The sequence below is a fragment of the Perna viridis genome, chromosome 5, assembly GCF_037379345.1.
Source record: "Perna viridis isolate PV_CMFRI_1.1 ecotype Kerala chromosome 5, ASM3737934v1, whole genome shotgun sequence".
NCBI classification, from domain to species: domain Eukaryota; kingdom Metazoa; phylum Mollusca; class Bivalvia; order Mytilida; family Mytilidae; genus Perna; species Perna viridis.
Genome location: NC_142449.1, coordinates 42,970,724 through 42,990,480, shown reverse-complemented (window position 1 = coordinate 42,990,480; position 19,757 = coordinate 42,970,724). Strand labels below are relative to the sequence as shown.

At 35.2% G+C, this 19,757-nt stretch overlaps 1 protein-coding gene and 1 long non-coding RNA gene across 2 annotated transcripts; one reads left to right on the top strand and one right to left on the bottom strand.

Annotated features, from left to right (window-relative positions):
* Positions 1 to 4,065: 4,065 nt before the first annotated feature.
* LOC148617809 (complement C1q tumor necrosis factor-related protein 4-like) lies at positions 4,066 to 10,057 on the bottom strand. Its single transcript, XM_088585385.1, has 5 exons — positions 9,904 to 10,057; positions 7,751 to 8,170; positions 7,114 to 7,304; positions 6,182 to 6,413; positions 4,066 to 4,520 (listed from the first exon to the last, which is right to left on the bottom strand). Exons 1-5 carry the CDS (start codon positions 9,941 to 9,943, stop codon positions 4,081 to 4,083), a joined length of 1,323 nt encoding a protein of 440 aa, XP_088441511.1. The 5' UTR covers positions 9,944 to 10,057; the 3' UTR covers positions 4,066 to 4,080.
* Positions 10,058 to 17,666: 7,609 nt separating this feature from the next.
* On the top strand, positions 17,667 to 19,650 carry LOC148617808 (uncharacterized). The gene is made up of 3 exons (XR_015922536.1): positions 17,667 to 17,772; positions 18,626 to 18,726; positions 19,170 to 19,650. It is a non-coding gene; the product is annotated as an uncharacterized LOC148617808 (long non-coding RNA).
* The last annotated feature ends 107 nt before the right edge of the window (positions 19,651 to 19,757 follow it).

Below are 19,757 nucleotides of genomic sequence, written 5' to 3'. Positions count from 1 at the left end.
CAACCTTGGACGCGACATTTTATTAGCAACTCAGCGGGTGTTTCTAGAAAAACAGTGGAAGCCAACCCTACCGATGTACCTGCTCGGTCCATCTCTCAAAATTTAATGGAGTCCAGGTTGCTCATTTACTTTTGTTACTTTGTATTTGTACCTATTATTGTACTTATTTCATGTTCGTTGTGGTGTCTGTCTTTTTCCCTGTCGTGTATTAATTCTTTTGACTTCCGCTCGAATCTTGGTTCTCTTTATTACCCTTTAACTCCATATAATTCAATTTAGTGTAATTGAAACTTCCGTGAATAAAAATGATTCAAAGTAACTATTTTCAATATACCGTTACTTATATTATCAGAAAACACTGCCCTTCTAGAATATACTGTTCTCGTTTCCATTTACCGTTCCTCAAAGATCGGACTCTGGTCTCCAGGAATATAGCGTTTTAGACAAAGACTCTTTTTACGTCCCTGCCAAATGTTTTTCCTATGCATTTAACTTAAATGTAATGCATTTGTTTTCGTTATAATTTCGCGCTAACCTAAATTTGTGTCATGAATCTAGTCTACCAATGTTTTGACATTCTTAAAAGGTTACTTCCTTAATGGCAACGTGTGGCACAGCTGTTGGATAGAAACCACATTTGGTTGCACAATTGTCCAATGTAAACTGCTGTAGAAATAAAAGAAATATTTCAGTACACTTTATTTAACTTAGTGTAAACATACTTCTAGAATTAAAGAGAAAATAACAATTTATAAAATTGTGTTTCGTAATCCTTATATTGATTTTCTGTGTATTCAAAGAGTCGTGTAGAGGGTGATACAACTCTACCTGAGTCAACCGTGTGGTAATCCATCGAATGTAACATTTTATTAAAAAGAAAACTACTTAGACAAAGTAATAGTCTCAAATATGCCGTTCCTAATAGACCAATATCGTATTGCCTTTTACATATACATTTCTCAATTCTTGTATTTACATTTCATTGAAATAATTGAACGGGCAGAGGACTCAAGCAAGAACATTTTTAAAGCGTGTATCAGTATATTTATATTAGTAGACAGTCGTGCCAAAGTGTCATGCAGTGGTTGATTCAACATCAATCAATTTCAATAAATATAATTCAACATTGTATAGATTCTTCAAGTTTGACATTTTATTGAAACCAAACAAAGTAATGAACCCCACTACATCGTTACCCATATTCCAAAAACGCCATTGCACTTCTAGAATATTTTGTTCTTCCATTTACCGTCCCATAGTACGAATATTGGTCTAAATGAAATTTAAAGTTTTTTGTAAAGACTTTGTGTGTGTTTGCTTTTCCCTATTGCGTCTTTATTCCTTAACTGTATTCTTTGATTTCCCCTAGAAACGTGGCTCCCTTTATTACCCCCTTTATCGCCCCTCCCCGACCAATTTCCAGGCGTTTCGCTATACATGTAGGTAATCCAGAACGTTAATGTATTTTCTCGAAGTGTTTTAGTTTGTGTCATGTGTCTGGTTTTCTAATGACTGCTTCCTTACTGGATGCTTATGGTACATGCATTTGACAAAAAAAAACACACACTGTTTGAATGCTGCAATGGTGCATGCAACATTGCCCAGAGGTGCGATGTTCAGGGTGAAGGTCAACATATGTTGTCCACAGTGTAGTTGCTAATTGGTCAACATTGTGTGCCTTTAGTAGAATAAAAACAACTCAAAGTTACGAGATCAAATGTGCCGTTCACCATGCTCCCATACACCACGTCACTTCTAGGGTATTCTGTTATTATACCTCATAAACTTGGTGTATGCACCAAATTATTAGTGGCATTGGTTTTCTCATTTACTTGATTTGTTATGTGTGAGTTACGGTTTTTTTTTTTTTTTGGTTTTTTTTGGGGGGGTTGGGGGTTGGGTTGGTATGAGGATATTCACCAACCCAGTTGTCTGACTTTTCTGATCCCAAATTTTATCAGATTGTAGTTATTATATTTGTCAAAATTTGCAGTATTACAAATTTCAAAATACCTAAAACACAGAGGCTTCATTCCTTGTATTGCATATGGTAGAACCTCTTGGTGGTGGATTTGGCTTCCTATGTCGACAGTTTTGGTTTTTCGTACTTCTTGTAAAAATGAATTAAGATCTTCCAATATGTTTACATTATTATCATTAACATTTGTACAGCATATCGACAAATGCAATACAATGATATGTTTGTATTTTTCTACATGAATAGGGTCTGTAAGTCTCGTTCTAGTTTCATTTTCCTTACCGGAATTTCTGGTGTAGAATGTATTGAAATTCGAAAACCGGTCTGTATTTTATTGGTTACTTATTACAATGCAAAATCTTCCATTTTACGCCTTTTCTTGACATTTTTATCATGTGGAAATAGATATTTGTCATTTTTATTGGTATTTTTACACGAAAATATGTTTTGCATTTATTATATACTGAACCCAATGCTCTGAAAATGACAAATCTTTATGCATTTGAATGGTAGACTAGGGCCCATACTCGTGAAACCACAGAGAGTCACATGACGAGACTTACAAATCCTATATGTTGTCCTTTTTCATATAACTAAAGAGCAAATGTCAAGCATACTATACACAAACACACTTGGTTTCTTTCTTTTTTTTTTGTTTTTTGTTTTTTTGTTTTGTTTACATTTACCTGGGCACTCCTACATAAGAAAGTCATACTAGATGAACATTTTGTGGTGGAAATAATAGGATTTTTTTTCATAATATAGTTATTATTTTTCGGTGATGGTTCCAGAATTTGTGTGATGTAAAAAATGTGAAATGTGTTTTAAATGTTTAAAGAATCGTTTTTCATTAATAGATCAGAATGTTTGATAGGTAATCCCAGATGTTTACTCTCCCTCCCTTTTAACAGTACTGTTTTTTCCCGACGCAGTCGGTATACTTTCACTTTTTACCCTTGGACCTAAAAGACGCTCTTCCATGGAAACCCAAGTCAGCTGGTCACAATTCTGTTTCCCGATTGGCCAAATACTAATAACTTAGTGGCGTTCGAAAAAAACAGTATCGAAATTGCGTGCCATGTGTTATTTTCTTGAATGAAATGTAGAAAAATATTAGTAAAAAGAACAAAATTTTACTGCGTTGTGTATCTTTTTTTAAAGATAGTACTTGTTTTACTGTTCATTGCAGGGGCGGGTCCAGGTAAGTGCGTAATGGGCGTACGCCCCCCTTTAAAAAAAAAAAAAAAAAAAAAAAAAAACTATCGTTATAATCTGCTAGTATTGTATTGAATGATGGCAATTTATCATATTCATTAATTAAACACATACTCTGATTTCTTTTTATACTGATTCCCCAATTTGATGGGTCATCATCAACCGTAAAATTTCGTTTCTCGGAGTCCGGCGTGTTCGACTCTGCGATTAGTATCCATTGTTGTTGATGTGATAAAGAATTCGCAAAGATGTCGATGTCAAAAACAAAACGTCAAAAGACCTTAAAATCGTGTCAAGGTGTCTTGGACACCTTTTTTAAACAACCAAAAACGGTAAGTAAATCAGTATAATACATGAATTTTGGTTGTTTTGTGTGACACTAACTCGGCATAAAAAATGTCACACCCTGACACTTTAACTATAAAATATACATGCTCCAAGTCAGGAACCGTTACATTAGTGCAATTCTCTATTATTTTATGTTTTTAAGCCAAAAAAGGTCCAAAAATTTTTTATTCTACGCCCCCCCTTTCAAATATCCTGGACACGCCCCTGAATGATGCGGTTAAACATGGATCAGTAATAGAGATATAGGCTGAGTTCAATAATGACATATTGTTACTTAAAAAAACATATATCCAGGCCATACTGAAGATTCTAATACGGCATTATTTGTATAACGTTGAACATTTGTCATATGCAAAAAAAAAACAACAAAAAAACAAAAAAAAACCAAAAAAAAAAAACTGCTGCTTGCATTACTACATGTAAGTATTAATATTTCTCTAAAGTAACGATATTGCTCTTTAACCTAATGAAGGTCAAGGTTTTACCCTATAGGTATGCAGACGCAGATTAAAAAAACGATCAACTCTGAACTATTAAATTTATCCAACAATAGCACCACCTCCATGCATGGGTGTTAAAAGATATCCCGAAAATGTGGAATAGATTTCGTCCGTAGCTCCATATATCATTGTATTAGTGTCTTTCATGTTGACATACACTGTATCACCAACGTTCAGCATTAGAGCAGCAGTGTTACTTCCCCCGGCCCAGCCATGGGGAGCGTGCCCATACAGAGAATTGACATACTGCATATTGTGGTACAGTTCAAGCCAGACTTCTTCGTCTTGCTGTGCCAGAGAATGGAAGTTGAATACGTAAACACCTGCAACTTTGGCAGTAAAAACTCCAGTCGATTGGTCAAATCCTCCACCATGGTTGGAGTAAACTTTATCCCACACGATCTTGGAATTGGCGGCACCACTGTTTTTGTTGGCGGTTAAGGCTGCAGAAAAAGCCTGAATGTTTCCTGCGTTTGCACCTGAAAAAAAATAAGGATAATTATATTATGGAATATGGAACTTGAAGAAATCCTCAGCTTAATAATAGTTACTTTTATCCTTTCTTTGACTTCTTATGACCCATTTCATTTAAACTACATGTATTAACATCCAAAGTTAGGGATTGAATTATATTGATGGGAAATTTGGTGTTGATACGTGAGATACAGTCAGACTTATTCATGTGATAGTTGTCTTGTCAATAGACATGTTTCTTGGTGTAGCAAATATCTAATATATATTTCATGAACAAGTGTGCTCCTCGAAGGATCACTAAATATTTATTTTGAAACTCCAAATAATTAGATTATAGGTTTTGTCTCTTATAACACTGTTTAACTGTTTAAAACCTACCTTTATTTTAATTTTAAAAAATAGTTTTGGGGAAGTACTACTATTTAGCCATTCCGTTCCTTTTGTCAATGTTGGAAATGACTAATATAGTACAAGTATTTCTTTAACAATTTTGTCAAGGAGGACCACTTTATATAACAATTTTACGGGGAGGGTTTCTTTACGGGGAAATGGCTGTAGAACACCACCCCATGCATGGATCATTCTTTGCTGATATGGGGGTCTCAGAATTATATTGAACCGGGTATTAAAAATCATGCTGAATACGGTGTGATCCATTTGTTCCAGTATCTTAGGTAAATGAAAGGTGATTGGGAAAGGGTTATTGCATTAAATGTAATATCGAAATAAAGAACAGTTATTATCAGCTCTAAAACTTGTATATCAAAATTCTAAAAGGATTGACGGGTGAGTGTATGTGTACACCTAATACAGATATTTGCAGCTGAGGGTTAAGTTGAAGGCTTTTTTCATTTATGCGTAATAGTAAAAAATTGCACTTACTACGCTGCTGTTCTTTGAAATATGACTTAAAAATTAAATAAATAATTCCTTTAGTTGTGGAATAAATGCAATAAACATTTCCAATATTAAAAAGAAGTTACGTCAAATCAAAATCTATCGGCAATTAGCAAATTTGATTGGTCTCTTTAACCGACAATCCTACAAATTAGATATGTTTTTAAAGGGTTCTGTGGATGAGAAACCACTCTTTTGTTTTTTGGGTTTTTTTTTAAATCTATGTAGAACTGTGACAAAAGGGAAAAAAATGATAGCCTTAACCAGCCCTTTTTATCAATTTCTCGATTGGACGCATCCTCTTATATAACTCCGTCCCTGTCATACCTTCAAAAAAGTTGTCATTTTAAAACGCCTGTTATTGTGTGTATGCTTGAAATAAAAATATCTTCACCTAGTTAAGCTCATGCTCAGAGATATATTCTATATTTAAAAGCTTTTAAACCTCTGGCTTACCCAGTACCAAACCCCGTCTCTTTATGCTAATTAGTTCTGTACACCACAATGTTAAATAGATTGTGCGAATGCTTGGTGAACATTAACACCCAAGACAGTGCTGTATAAATTAGCGAAGTAATACTTAAATAAGAAAGTGGTTATTTGGTCTGCGGTTGGGATTCGGATCTAAAACAGATGGTTAGGTCTGCTCATGGAGTGTCTACTGGTAATTTAAAGTTTCTGGTCTGCAACACAGGCTGTAATGAAATTTCAAATTGATTTGAATAATTGTCGGCCTAAAAAGTGAAAATATTTAAATCCACGTTCTAACCTGAATCAGGTGCATTCTGTGAAGTTAGTAGTACACCAGAGAATGTGCAATAAATTTCATCTGGAAGGCCATATAGTACTACAGTTTCTCCCTGTCTGCTTTTAACTCGGACCCGATCGCCAGCCTGCAAATCTAATATGGCGCTGTTTCCGGCATCAGCCCAGGTATGAGGGGCCTGGCCATATGCTGAGTTGATGTACTGGTCATTCTTATACAGGTCCAAAAACATTTCCTTGAAGTATATTGGAATACATGAAACAAGAGCTTAGTATAAATAGGTTTTTTTCAGTAACGTTGGTTTGGAAATTGCCTTCAGAATGTTTTATCTTAATGTTAACTGTTTCCTTGTTTGTTTTTTTTAATTATTATTTCTCAATATAAAACAAAGGAGATATGGTATGATTGCCAATAATAAAATCATCCACCTAAAGCATAGCAACGAACACTTAATTTCTACAGGTCACCACATGATCTTCAATGATGGGAAAACCCCATGCCATAAAGCAAGCTGTTAAAGGCCCCAAAATAAATAAAGTGAAACTATTCATGAAAAACAAAAACCGACCTAATCTGTACAGAAAAAACGCAAAACTGACGTCTAATTTGTTCAATCATATACGTGTTGTCATTTGTCTAGTACATTTTAACAAAAGATAACATTTATTGTAGTTATATTATAGCACTCTAAGATTTCCAAAAAAATAATAATAATAATAAAAACGTCCGCTTTAACTAAACTCCGAGAAAACCGTGAAAAAAAACAAGCTTGGTAATTGAACTAAATATTTTTTTTAAGATCAGGAAGCTCGCAAGTATTCCGTTGTAAAATAAGTAATGTTTTTTTCTTTTTCACTGCACAAGTCTGTGATGTTAGTCTTTTTGGATAGGACATATTTCCTTTATGAAATGGTTGTTTGCATTGGTCAATTTACCTCTCCTAATTCTGAAAGTGCATGATAATGGATCATGTAAGTGCCAGTTTGCGGTGCCACAAAATCCCCGGAACTTATATCAAAGCCGTTTCCAGCGTTGGTGATAACTTTATCATACATGACATTAGTTCCACTAGGCATGGTAACATTTTTGTCAAGACCGACAGTGAATGCTATTGGATTTGATGTACCTGCAATTTGAAGCAGTTAATTTGTTGAGCCGAAAAAATATGTTCTTCTGAATATAAGTCACGCAATGTGTACATTTTATTTGAGTTTTCCTACAATTGTAACTTGGTAAACCCAAAGCCTTTGGGTTAAAGTTTCTCAGTTTAAATTATTTTGTATATCTGAACTCCGTATTTCAAATATTCGTACTTCAAATAATCTCATACTGAATACTTTAAATCAGTATCTGTTATTAATTTTGACTCGTAAACAATTGGCAATTAAATTATACGAAATACTTTCAATTTTGACAAATTTATATTGGCAAAATCAATTAACAATTCATAAGAGAAAATCTACCTTTTTTTTTCAGAAGACAAAACTACCGATGCCATTCTTACTGACGGCACAACATGCCAATTCTTATTTACAAAAGATATATTTTTCCGAAGAAAATATATCAGATTACCTGATTTTTCCGAAAACAGAAGTTCACCCGTGAACGTGGTATAAATTTCATTAGCAGCCCCATATAAAGAATTGTCGTAGTCATCTACAGCCTTGACATAGACTGTGTCCCCTGCTTGTAGCTCAAGTATCAAGGTATTGCCTGCATCTGCCCAATCACTAGCGGTGTAGGCGTAGGTTGACGCTAAATAATCCTCATTTTTATAGAATTCTATCCAAACTTCAGAGTCACTACGACTAAGGGCGTAAAAATGGAAAGAATAGATCCCATCGACGGGAGCCTGAAATTTTCCGTCACTGGTAAACTGGCTGTTTATATTTGTTATTTCTTTGTTGTACATAATGATTTCTCCGGCTGTATAATGGGCATGCGCAACTAATCCTTTTGTAAAAGCAACAACTTTTGGGTCCTGGCATTGTCCTGTGAATGATAGCAGAGCGAAAACTCAACTAGAATATTATGCACTTCGGAACGTAATATTATTCCTTAAAGGTGGGATTCATAGATGACTATGATTATTGTTTCACAAATCCTATACGAAGACCGGATAAAACGCCCGACTTACTTATCTTACCATTTATACTTAATTCCGTGTATCTGTGCTCATGAGTCTTTCAATAACACGTTGTTTGACACACACGGAACCAGGCCGAGTGAAAAGCCGCTGGTTTTAGCAAATTATCGAACGACCACCATAGTATACGACATGTCCATATAAAGGATGTGAAAGCATGCACAAGTTATGCAACAAAAAAAATGGAAAACACAGTGCTACTTTTTTCTAACATTGGAATTAACGGAGAGAAAACAGGGGTAAAACAAGTGGGACCGTTTAGTTATCGATAAAATTCATATCGGCCATGTATTTTTTTCTGTCTCAAGCTTTAATTATACATATTTACTTACATTGTTGTTTGTAAATGTTTAAATTATTCAGGTACAAAATTGTATGTAGTGAATGTGTAGCGGAAAAACTCTTATTTGGTTATATCTTCATTTGCTTAATGCAATTTTGCACATCAACTTGTAAGAAACCGTTGTAGGAAACGTTTCTCATCAATAACACATAAAAAATCTTACAAGAATCCACAGAAGAATGCTCTATAAAATAAGACAACAAAAGTCTGAATTTGTTCCACGTCACATTTACTTTCTTTATCCTCTATACATTAATCCCATCCTCCAATACACCGCTCATTCTCCTACGTACCGTTCCCAATCATCGCATACATTATTCCATATTCTCACATACATGTACCTCCGATCCTCACCCCATACGACAGACTTAATCATCCGTACAACAGTCCCCATCCTAATACACGATTTCCCATTCTCAAATTCCCACTTTCCCCGTCTACATACAACAATTTATCATTCACACTGCACGTCCCATCATCATACATCATTCCCTGTCCTCCTACGTACCCTACCATCACCTCAATACAACAATCTACATTATCCATAAAACAGTACCTATTTTCCATACATCAGTCACCATCCTTCCATACACCATTCTCCATTCTCAAATACACCATTTCCTGTCCTTCCATACACAAATCCCCATCCTCCCATTTTCCATCATCCATTCACCACTTCCTAACATCCATTCATAGTTCCCCATCCTTCCATACTCCATTCCACATCTGTTATTTCCCTTCCTCCAATACATCATTCCCCATCCCCATAAACTATTCCCCTTTATCCATATATCGACCCTCATTTTCTGGTAAACACTGCTCTCCCTCCTATTAATCATTCCCCATAGAAAGGAAACCAGTCACAAGCCAGGAAAGCCTGAAACCGCCCCTTATGTATGTAAAGTTTATATTTTGAACTGTCTTTGTCAGAATACATTTAAGGTGCTTATTTAAGTTAAAAAATAACTATAGTAGTTTATGCCCATTCTGTTATCGAGCACAGCTATTATATTGTCAATGTCTGCCACGTTTATCCTACGGGAAAATGTCTGACGTGTACACTTATATCATTAAGGGTTAAAAATCATTAGAAATTTACAACTAAATTTATATACCTTAAGAATTATTAAAATATTATTTAGCAATACAACGGTGATCTTATGTTTTTCTTGGAATCTAACAATCAAAATAAGAGAAAAACCTGTTACATGATCATTCAATATATGTTATACTTACCTACTGCCAAAATGGCAGAAATACAAAGTAATACCAACATGTGTGGGAACTTTCGGCAAACTGACGAAACCTTATCTTATATCCCGTAATACAGGGGCAAATTAAGATAAGAGTGTCAGACAAATAAGTAGTACATTGTATTGTATACGTGCATTGTGAAGGCTTAATATTTAGAAGAACATATTGACCCACATTAAGTTGTACTATTTGAAATAAGATTGCTGATGAGCATCTAGATATTGCCTTGAACTCAAGCGTTTAACCAATCAACCAATCAAAATATTAAGTAGTATTATTTACTGTACTAGAAGTACTGAAAACCAATTCTGACTATTAAGTGTAAGTGTTTGTAAAAACCAGGCAAGATGGGAGAAATCAGAAAGATGCATATCAAAACTCCACCGATATAACAATACAATTTCACTCAAGGATGCGTTTTCAATTTGAAAAAAAAAATTATTTGATCTTTGCATCAATTGACCTTTCCAGATTTTTCGCAAGTGAATGTTAGAAAAATAAAGGTTTTGACAGAGTTGTCTGTCATTGAAATGTTCATTTTCAGTGCATTTCAATTTACCACCATGATATGTAAAATCTTGCCGTTCTTTCTTTGATTCTGATGGTGCAAATATCCAAATTATTTTTTAAATGGTAGCTTTTGTCATAACCAAGGGTCCGGAAACGGTAAAAAATGCCGGTCATTGACCGACAAATTTTGCAAATGACCGACGACTATTTTCCAATATCGGACATTAAAAAAAATTGTCAACCCTTATAAATTACAGTCTGCGTGGTTTTATTAGTGTATAAACATCCTGTCTACCTGTCTCCTAATTGTTTATTCGAAATTAATTGACAGGTGTGTGTCCATTTCAGCGGATGTGCAGCCACCTGTGACCGTGATTTACCGGTAATTGATTAGTTGATTTCATAATTGAATTAACGGTACACGTGCACCCCCATTGCGTATACGAATTAATTTAAGTGACTCGGAGAATTACTTGATTTATTAGAAAAAGACTGACCAGTCCATCATTTTCCCGCCGATCTTTTAGAGGTAACTACAACACATGGTATGAAACTCGTAGTTTGACTCATATTTCACCCACTGCGTGATTCTTACAGACTGACTCGTAAGTAGTACTTACTAAACAAGAAGTACATCTGAACATCTAATGAACGCAACTGACTTACTTTTCTTAGACTTAATAGGGAAGTCGAACACATGATAATATTTCAATACTAGAAAATCTGCTAATAAAGGTTGATAGATGATTGATTGTTGTGGTTTAACGCCCGAGCAGCAATATTTCAGCTATATTCAGGCGATGAACATGAAATGGATGATAAAATGAACATGAAATGATGATGAAATGAAAAATCGGATGGGACACAAGGACAATGGGGTCAACAAAGGATGAGAGCCCATAAGGCCTTATTCTGCCTACTGAAATAATTGGTAAACAAAATTCAAAAATTCGGAAGAAAACTAAATTATCATATAACTCATATAGTAAATTGTCAATTTTATGCATTAAGTTTGTAATTTTAAAATTAACGATTGAGAAACGATTGCACAAAAACCGTCTTGAAGGCTATTCAGTAAATAAAATGGCATTTTTTCAATCTTTTGCAACTTATTTCATAGTGAGTTCCAACATTAACCAAAAAAGATTGAAACTGAAAGGGTGCATTTTTTCATTCCTTTCACAAAAAAAAAGGATTTTTTGGTTAATGCTGGAATTCTATGTCTATTTATTAAAAAACTTTCAAAATCCACCCAAATATTGCTTCAAAAAAAGTCCAACTAAATACCTGTACATGTATCATGTGACCTAGCTAACTGTTACATGATTAAACACGTGGTCACCCGTTTTACCTAATTACACCGTTTTAGTAGGATAGCAGAGATATAATATTATCATAGAAATATTGCTGTTCAACACATTAAAAAGCTTCAATATCGTTACACGCCCATGTCTTACGTAAAGTAAACATCACATATTTGACATGGAGTATGATCGGCGGCGGAGCGCTATCTTTAAGTAATTGCATGGAGAATAACACGCGGAGTGTTATTTTGGTAGTTTTTTGTCTACCCTGGTTACGTAATTTGATTGCCGACGATCTTTAAGTCAAGTTCGGTCTATACATAGACTTCCTTGACAAAAAGTCTCCAAGTAACGAAATTAACTATAATACGCCTGTATTAGGTATCATTTTTTAGGAAAATCATTTTATTTTCTAAATAGAATTGTCGTACAAACTTATTGTGGTCATAATTTGTAAAATTTTGCGTTTTGTGAGGGCGCCCTGTTTCCTTCACAAATACAGGCTAGCTGATAAAAAAAAAGTCAACTTTGCTTATGAAAACGCTAAAAAATGTCTTTAAGATCTAAGTGTCTTTCAAAGTAAGCATTAAGGATAACACGAAGCTGAATTTTAAATTAAGTATTGTCATGCAGAAAATATTGACGTAGTTTTTTGTAGACCGTATTTTTGTGCTAATTTTAAGACAATTTTCATCAATTGTATAAAATCTGTATATGTTTATCGACCACAATGGGTTTAAATATATAGATTTTGTAACCAGGTACCTTCTGAATTAACTCTCAGTCTTGTGTAATGATAAAGCACCGCCAATTTTTATACTGAGGTGAAGGGGGGGGGGGGCTGGGATTTTCAATGTAGCTGGATGTTTTTTCTTACTGTTCTTAAAATTATTTTTTTTCTTTTCAATAGCAAATGAATTCTAATTTTTTTCAGGAATATGGCAGATTTTTTTGCCAGTCCACTTTACGATAAACAATAAATGGAAAATATTATATAGATATCAATGGAGGGTATATGAAAGTAAAGATTCAGTTCAATCAGATTTTTTTTTCTTGTTGAGACTAAATAAAATAAATTAGTAGATTTGCATATTGTTGGTGAGGTTTGGATAAAATTTACTTGGCCTAAACAAGACAATGCCTTGTCTGTAGCCAGGAATTGGACAAGGAGCTGCTTCTTTTTTTATAACCCGTAACAAAGCAAGAGAAAGTCTGGGATTCGTGCAGTCCAGGAAGCTTCACCTGCGATAGCATGAGAAAGTCTGGGACTCGTGCAGGCCGGGAAGCTTCCCCTATGATAGGCCAAAAAAAAATCATGCATGGAAGCAGCCCACGTCACAATCATTTATGCTTGGCCAACCTACCCGTCTACCCCTTCTTTTGCCTTGCGGATTCCACTCTCGAGAGTTTTTGGTGTTTGGTTGGTAGGTTTCCATAGCTCTGGTAATTTTCAGGCCATCTGATTTGTAGAATCTGTCTGAGGCATTTGCTTACGAAGACCTGTTGGTCATATTCGGTTTTCTTTGTCTGTTTCGACACTGCCAAGGTAAGTGAAGTTGCTAACGTCTTCAATGGAATCACCATTGAGCATGGTGGCTACCGGGTTATGTATGTTAACTCTGAATGACTTGCTTTTATTGGTGTTTCTCTCTAGACCAGTTGATGTGGCTGTTTCGTACGAGGCCGATGTCTTCAGTTGTATGTGATGGAATTGGTGGGATAGAAGGCTCTCATCATCTGCAGTCAAGGTCTTCTATCTTTGTAGTGAGTCACCATTGGATTCCTCTAGATAGTGACAACAGTGTTCTCATAATCCAGTCTATGGCTACTGAGGAGATAGGGGTGACAGGAGACAACCTTGGCGTACTCCTTTATGTACACTGGAGGATGGTGAGAGTGTGGAATTGTGGCATTTGGTGGTTTTGTAGAGTCCTTGGATAATCTTTACTATTTGACAGGGATTCCATAGTGTCATAGTACATATAAAGTGTATTTCTGTCAACTATGTCTGAGGTCTCTTTGAAGTCCACGACGTTGAGGTAGAGGGATGATCTCTATTCTGTGGATTGCTCAATGATGACCCGTAACGTGGAAATTTGGTCATTACATGATTAACCGCATCGTAATCCTTCTTGCTCATCACGGAGGTTTGTATCTATTGCTGCCCTGATTCTTTCCAGAATGACTCTTGATAGGACTTTCCTCGGAAGTATAGCTTAATTCCTCTCCAGTTTTGGCAGTTGCTCAGGTCGCCCTTCTTTGTAAGCTTAATGATGTAACCAAAACTCCACTCCTCAGGGATTTTCACTGTTTTCCAGATGTTGTCAAACAGCTCATGCAAGATGCTTTAGGGCTTCGGGCGGGTGTCAAAAGAATAGGCCCGTAGCAGCGCTAAGCTTGTCGTAAAAGGCAACTAAATAGTGCTCAGAACTCTGGTGGGGGGGGGGGGGCTAAGGGCGTTCTGCCCACAGAGCAACTGGGTTGTTTGCCCCAGGTGATGGAATGGGGTAACCCTGGCATTTAACATGCTGGGGTTGTCAGGCCATAATACGGAAAATCATAGTGGTGTAACGTGTTGGGAAAGATGACACTTCCTTGCACGTTAAAGAACCCTTCTTTGGTAAGTGCCAATAAAAAAATTGTCGACCCCGTTATCCTTGTGCCCCGTTCCATTTTTCATTTCATCATCATTTCATTTTTTTATTGTCTATCTCATGTTTACAGCCTGGATATAGCTGAAATATTGCTGCTCGGGCGTTAAACCCCAACAAGATGCTGTAGGTGTATTCTGGGTTGTTCTTCAAGAACTCAGGTGGAGTTTGGTCCGGTCATGGGGCTTTTCCAGTCCTGATTCTCCATAGAGCTTTTATGATTTCACCCTTCGTGACTGGGCAAATATCATCATCAAGGTCTTCTCCGGGAGGTAAATCAGGAGCTTCTGGTATATCTTTTTCAATTTAAAAGTGGTCGATCTAGGTTGGTTACACCATTGCGATCTTTGTCTATCACTGGTTTGGATGTGTTGGTCTTCCTAGTTGCCAGTTGGCATGTGATGTTGTACGCAGTCTTGGTGTCATTTCTGGCCATTGCGTTCTTTGCTTTTGAAGCGAGCTCATTGATGTAGGTTCTTTTATCCTGTTTGGTCTTTCCATTTACATTCCTGATGCTTATGTGTTACCTCATCAACTATTTTTTCTTCAACTCTGTTTTGACATGGTCAAGTTGTATTTTAGCACACCTACGCTTCTTAGTTGTCTCGATTGTATCGTCAGTTACCATATCTTGCATTCCTTCTTTGAAAATCTAAGTTTTTCTTGGCATGTGGTGTTATATTTGGATTTTACTCTCTCTCCAATTGTTTGTTTACTGCGCCTCTTCCTTATGCTTTACTTTCTGATTCTAATCTGGTGTTGTCTATCTGCCCTGGCTATCTTGATCTTAAATTTAGCCACCACAAGTTGATGATCGGATGTTATATCAGCATCTCAATTAGCTCTAACATCTGTAATGCTCTCTCCATCTCCTGGCGACTGTAATGTGCTCTATCTGGTTTCTAGTTTTCATGTCTGGAGATACCCAGGTTGTTTATATCCTTGTGAGGGTATGTTGTACTTCCTATGACCAAATCGTAGTGGGGGCATAAATCTGCAAAGAGTTCTCCATTTTCTTTGAATTGATTGTTACCAATTTCTTCCTTCCCAAGATGAGTTCTATCCCTGTGTTATCTTTTTCCGACTTTGGCATTAACGTCACCCATTACAATCAAAATGTCCCGTGGTGTTCTACCTAGGGTAGCTTGGAGCTGGTTGTAAAACTCATCTTTATATTATCTTCTTTCCCTGCTGCGTTGGTATAAGTGTAGCATTGAATGACGGTTACTTTTTATATTTTGACATAAATCTTGCCACGACAATTCTTTCACTCACAGGATTCCATTCGATAAGTGATGATTTGGCCTTATTGTTGAGTAACATTCCTATTCCATGTTGATGGTTACCATCCTCGTTTGTTGGTGTAGAGTGCAGTAGAGTTTGCCTTGTAGATAGTATGACCGCTCAAGATTATTCCATCTAACTTCGTCCCAAGGTTTTAGCTATCCATTTCTCTTGCAGCGTGGACAACTTTTCCGGTTTGTATAATGCCCGCACGTTCCAGCTCGCAATGCGTGACGCAGTCTTAAGGAAGAAAAGTTTCATCTGCGGATGAAAAATTACAGTTAAGTAAAATCAAATGTATTTTGTAATATATATACACATATCACAAGAATACTTCACGAATGTTGCACTGGCTTCCGATCAAATAATGAAAATATTAATTAGTTTCCTAATTAAATGTGTTATATAAAAGATGCATATTTAAAGAACAGTATATACAGGTAATGATTTTATCCTAAACAGATAAAAAGTGATATGAAAAAATATTTATAGTTTAACTGTTCATGAAAGACGTGCATTATTAAGGTTTGACCAGAGTCTGCTTCAGTGGTCGTTCAAATAGTTGAGATCATTCAGGGTCACTAATTATATAAGACCAGTGCTTTCGTAACAAATACAAGATTGTGTGTAATGTTGGATAGTATTCTGTTACAAATGTTAATAACTGTTTATAATTTTTTATTGACTTTAAGTCTGAGAGCACACGCTCTGCCAATGGGCAGAACAAGCTGTATATTTTGCAGTCGAGTAACTTTTAAATGAATAAAATTGTTGAGATTATATATTAGACACATTTGACTACCATTTAGTCTTAAGTGTTGTATAGTTTCAACTCTGTTCGATTTGGATTTGCACTTTCTCTAAGAAATTTACTGAGGACTTAAAGAACAGATAATTAAATTTGAGTAGTTCAGGTTCTTATTAGCAATGTTAAATAACACTTGAAGCTGATAAAAAGACCCATTAAAGACAATAAAGCCATCATCTCGGAACTAATTATTTTGTGCTTGTTTGGGAACTTTTCAACCATTAAGTAAATAAGTTCTTATGCTTGTATGTCGCATATGTCAGGGCTTCAGACTGTCCCATTGCACATCATATTAAGAACTAATTCTAATAGAACCTATTCTAATATTAGAAGTAAGTTCTCCTTGTTCAAAAGTATAGCATAGTCTTTTTTTCACTTCAAAGTAGATGTTTTCAGCGGCCTTGATTAGTTCATAACTGAACATGCTAGTATACAAGATTGTCAGGTATAAGGAAATATGTCCTTATTTAGAAACTGTAAAAGTTCCGAACTGTCTCGTACATAAGTTCCTTTGTGTCTAACTATAGGTAGCAAAAATTAGTCAAGAAGTCAACACAAGTAAAGCGTTGGGGAACCACAATGGGAAATGATTGGACAGCCTGGTATTCTTATCTTTTCTCTGTTGGAGATAAATTCTAAATTGGTTATGATAGAGGTACTTTTATCATTCTTAATACATGTAGTTCAACATACTGGATTAATATAAAACATACGTATCTGGATATTGATATCCATTTAGTTGCTCATTATAACATGATATTTGCGACTATAAGCGTGAAATGTTCATATTAAAGACATTTGTTACATACTTCTTCATATATAATTAAACATGTTGATTGGAAGTTTATGATACATTCACAATATGCCCATGAGATTCTTATCCTCTCATTTTCTTTTTTCTAATTTTTTTCTTCCTAAACTTTTTTTACATTATTTATTTTTTTACCATTGTGAAACTTCATTTATTTTTTTTCTTGCCACAGAAAAAAATGGGTTTTTTAAAATTTTTCTTCAAAGTGAAATTAATATTTTTTTTCAAAAATATCCCAGGCACCCGTCAATATAAAAATGGTCTGTGCATAAGAAGTATTTTAAATAAGTAAACAAACAGGTCAATATCGGTGGTACAAGCTTCCTCATGAATGCGGAATTTCACGTATTCCGTGTATAATCTACCGTATATTGCTGCCTGTCAATAACTAGTACGCTTAGTCAAAATTACACACTTGTGTTGTTGCGTTTTGCAAATGATATGTTGTGTACTGTATATTCTGCTGGATTACATGTAGTTCTGGTTAGTTTGCAAGAAATCTTCGAACGAATTTTGTATTTGTGTTGTTATTTGGATATCCGCTTCATTTTTTCAAGTGACATTTATAAGACTCGGACCAAATCTGAATATGATACGTTTTAATTCCGGATTATAATAGTGTTTCAAACTGCCAACATTAGTGCTAAGACTAGTAGATTTGAGGGGTGATTATTATTGGGTAGAAAGAAATCTTAGTCCATAAAACATTAAAGCATATAAAAAGACAGGGTTGGATCAGTAGTTTAGCTAAAGAGATTATAAGTGCCAAAATATTTGAAAAGGAGTAGATATACTTAACAAATGGGAATGTTTCTTTCTTTCTTATAAGAAGGCACAATGAAAGATTGTGATTGCATTAATTGTATATATCCGATAAAACATTTCAACTTTGACATGCAAGGACAGGAACTCCACATAATTAAATTAGGACTAAAGTGATATCATTTACTACAAATGTTATATTTTCAATTATAACTATATAATGTACCATGATTCCGAATCTCATCTCATTATAAAATCTATAAACAAAGAAACAAGGAGTCTTGGCAATTCAAAAATATTCTGCCACTCATACATGCAGTAACCACTGGGGATTGCTCCCACTATCAAATATACAGCCCCACTAGTATATATAGGTTATCTATACTAGTGGTGCTGCATATTTGATAATCGGAGAAAGCCACTGTGCAGTAACCGGTCGTAATATACCTCCACAAATGAACGCTTTACAAAGCAATCAAGAACCATATTAATGATTTTCGTACCTATGTCAAGCTGAAATCGTAATTATGTTGTTTCACTTGATGCTTCATTTTGCATTTTGCTTTACTTTTAGACTCAAAGGGAACATAAACTGAACACACAGAGCCAAACTTACGAAGTCCCCTATCTTTTTTTAGTTCATTTCAACGGAAAACTATACCAATATGAAATACGGTAGGTTGGTAAACAAAGGGGTAGAACAAGTCGCTATCATCAATGCTATCCCCAAATGGTCGGTGCAATGAAATTGAAATATCTTCATAGCCTGCCAGGCTTAAAATCAAAAGCTACCCCAATATCCAGACACAAACTATATGTTCATAATAGGTCTATGTGAAGGATACGGGTTTACCTGCCAGAATGTTCAATACTTATACTTGCTTTTAATTTACGACAGCTTAACTCCGTTAAGAACCTATTCTTTCGACTCCAGGGTAATATTAAAGAAAAGTGTTTCAAGTAAACTGCTAATAAGATTTTCAAGCCGAAAAAAAACTTCTTGATACAAAAGATCAAAATTGTCTTTGAGGTCCAGTTTTTGTCGCATTTCATGACCTTCCAAAAACCTGGTTCAGGTATATATACTTAATGGAAGTATGTTTGTTTCTTTCTTTTAGCTTGCACTGGCAAGTTCAAGACGAATATCGGCGATATGAAGTAAAAAAAAACAAGCCAAGACCAAATCAATTAGGATACAGTAATGCACTGTTTCGTTATGTGCAATAAAATTAACTTTGGCCAATAACGAAGTATTGTTTCTGCTATTTTTTTCGAACTGCATTTAATACATTATTGGTATTATCTTTTTTAAAAAAATAATACATGGTAACCGTTTCTAAACAAACTGATAGTTTATGTTGTAGCCAGGACAACAAGAAATTTAGACAGGTTAAGTAGTGTTCTTTAGAGTTAATGAAAAATTTTTCTCACCAGTAAAGGGAAGTAAGCCATACAAATATGATGCAACATTTTTTCTTAAAAATCATGATCGACCTTTGACCCCATTTTTTTTTAGCGACGTGACCACAGTCGATGTGTTTCGATAGAGCTTGAAATACGCTTTCCATCGATATATAATATAGCCATATTATATTCCGGTGCATTAAATTCTCAAAAAAATTGGCAGCATGTTATCCTACTATATTTGGATATAAGTAATGTGCTATCTTTCCTCAATATGACTGTTATCGCTTGACAATCTTGTA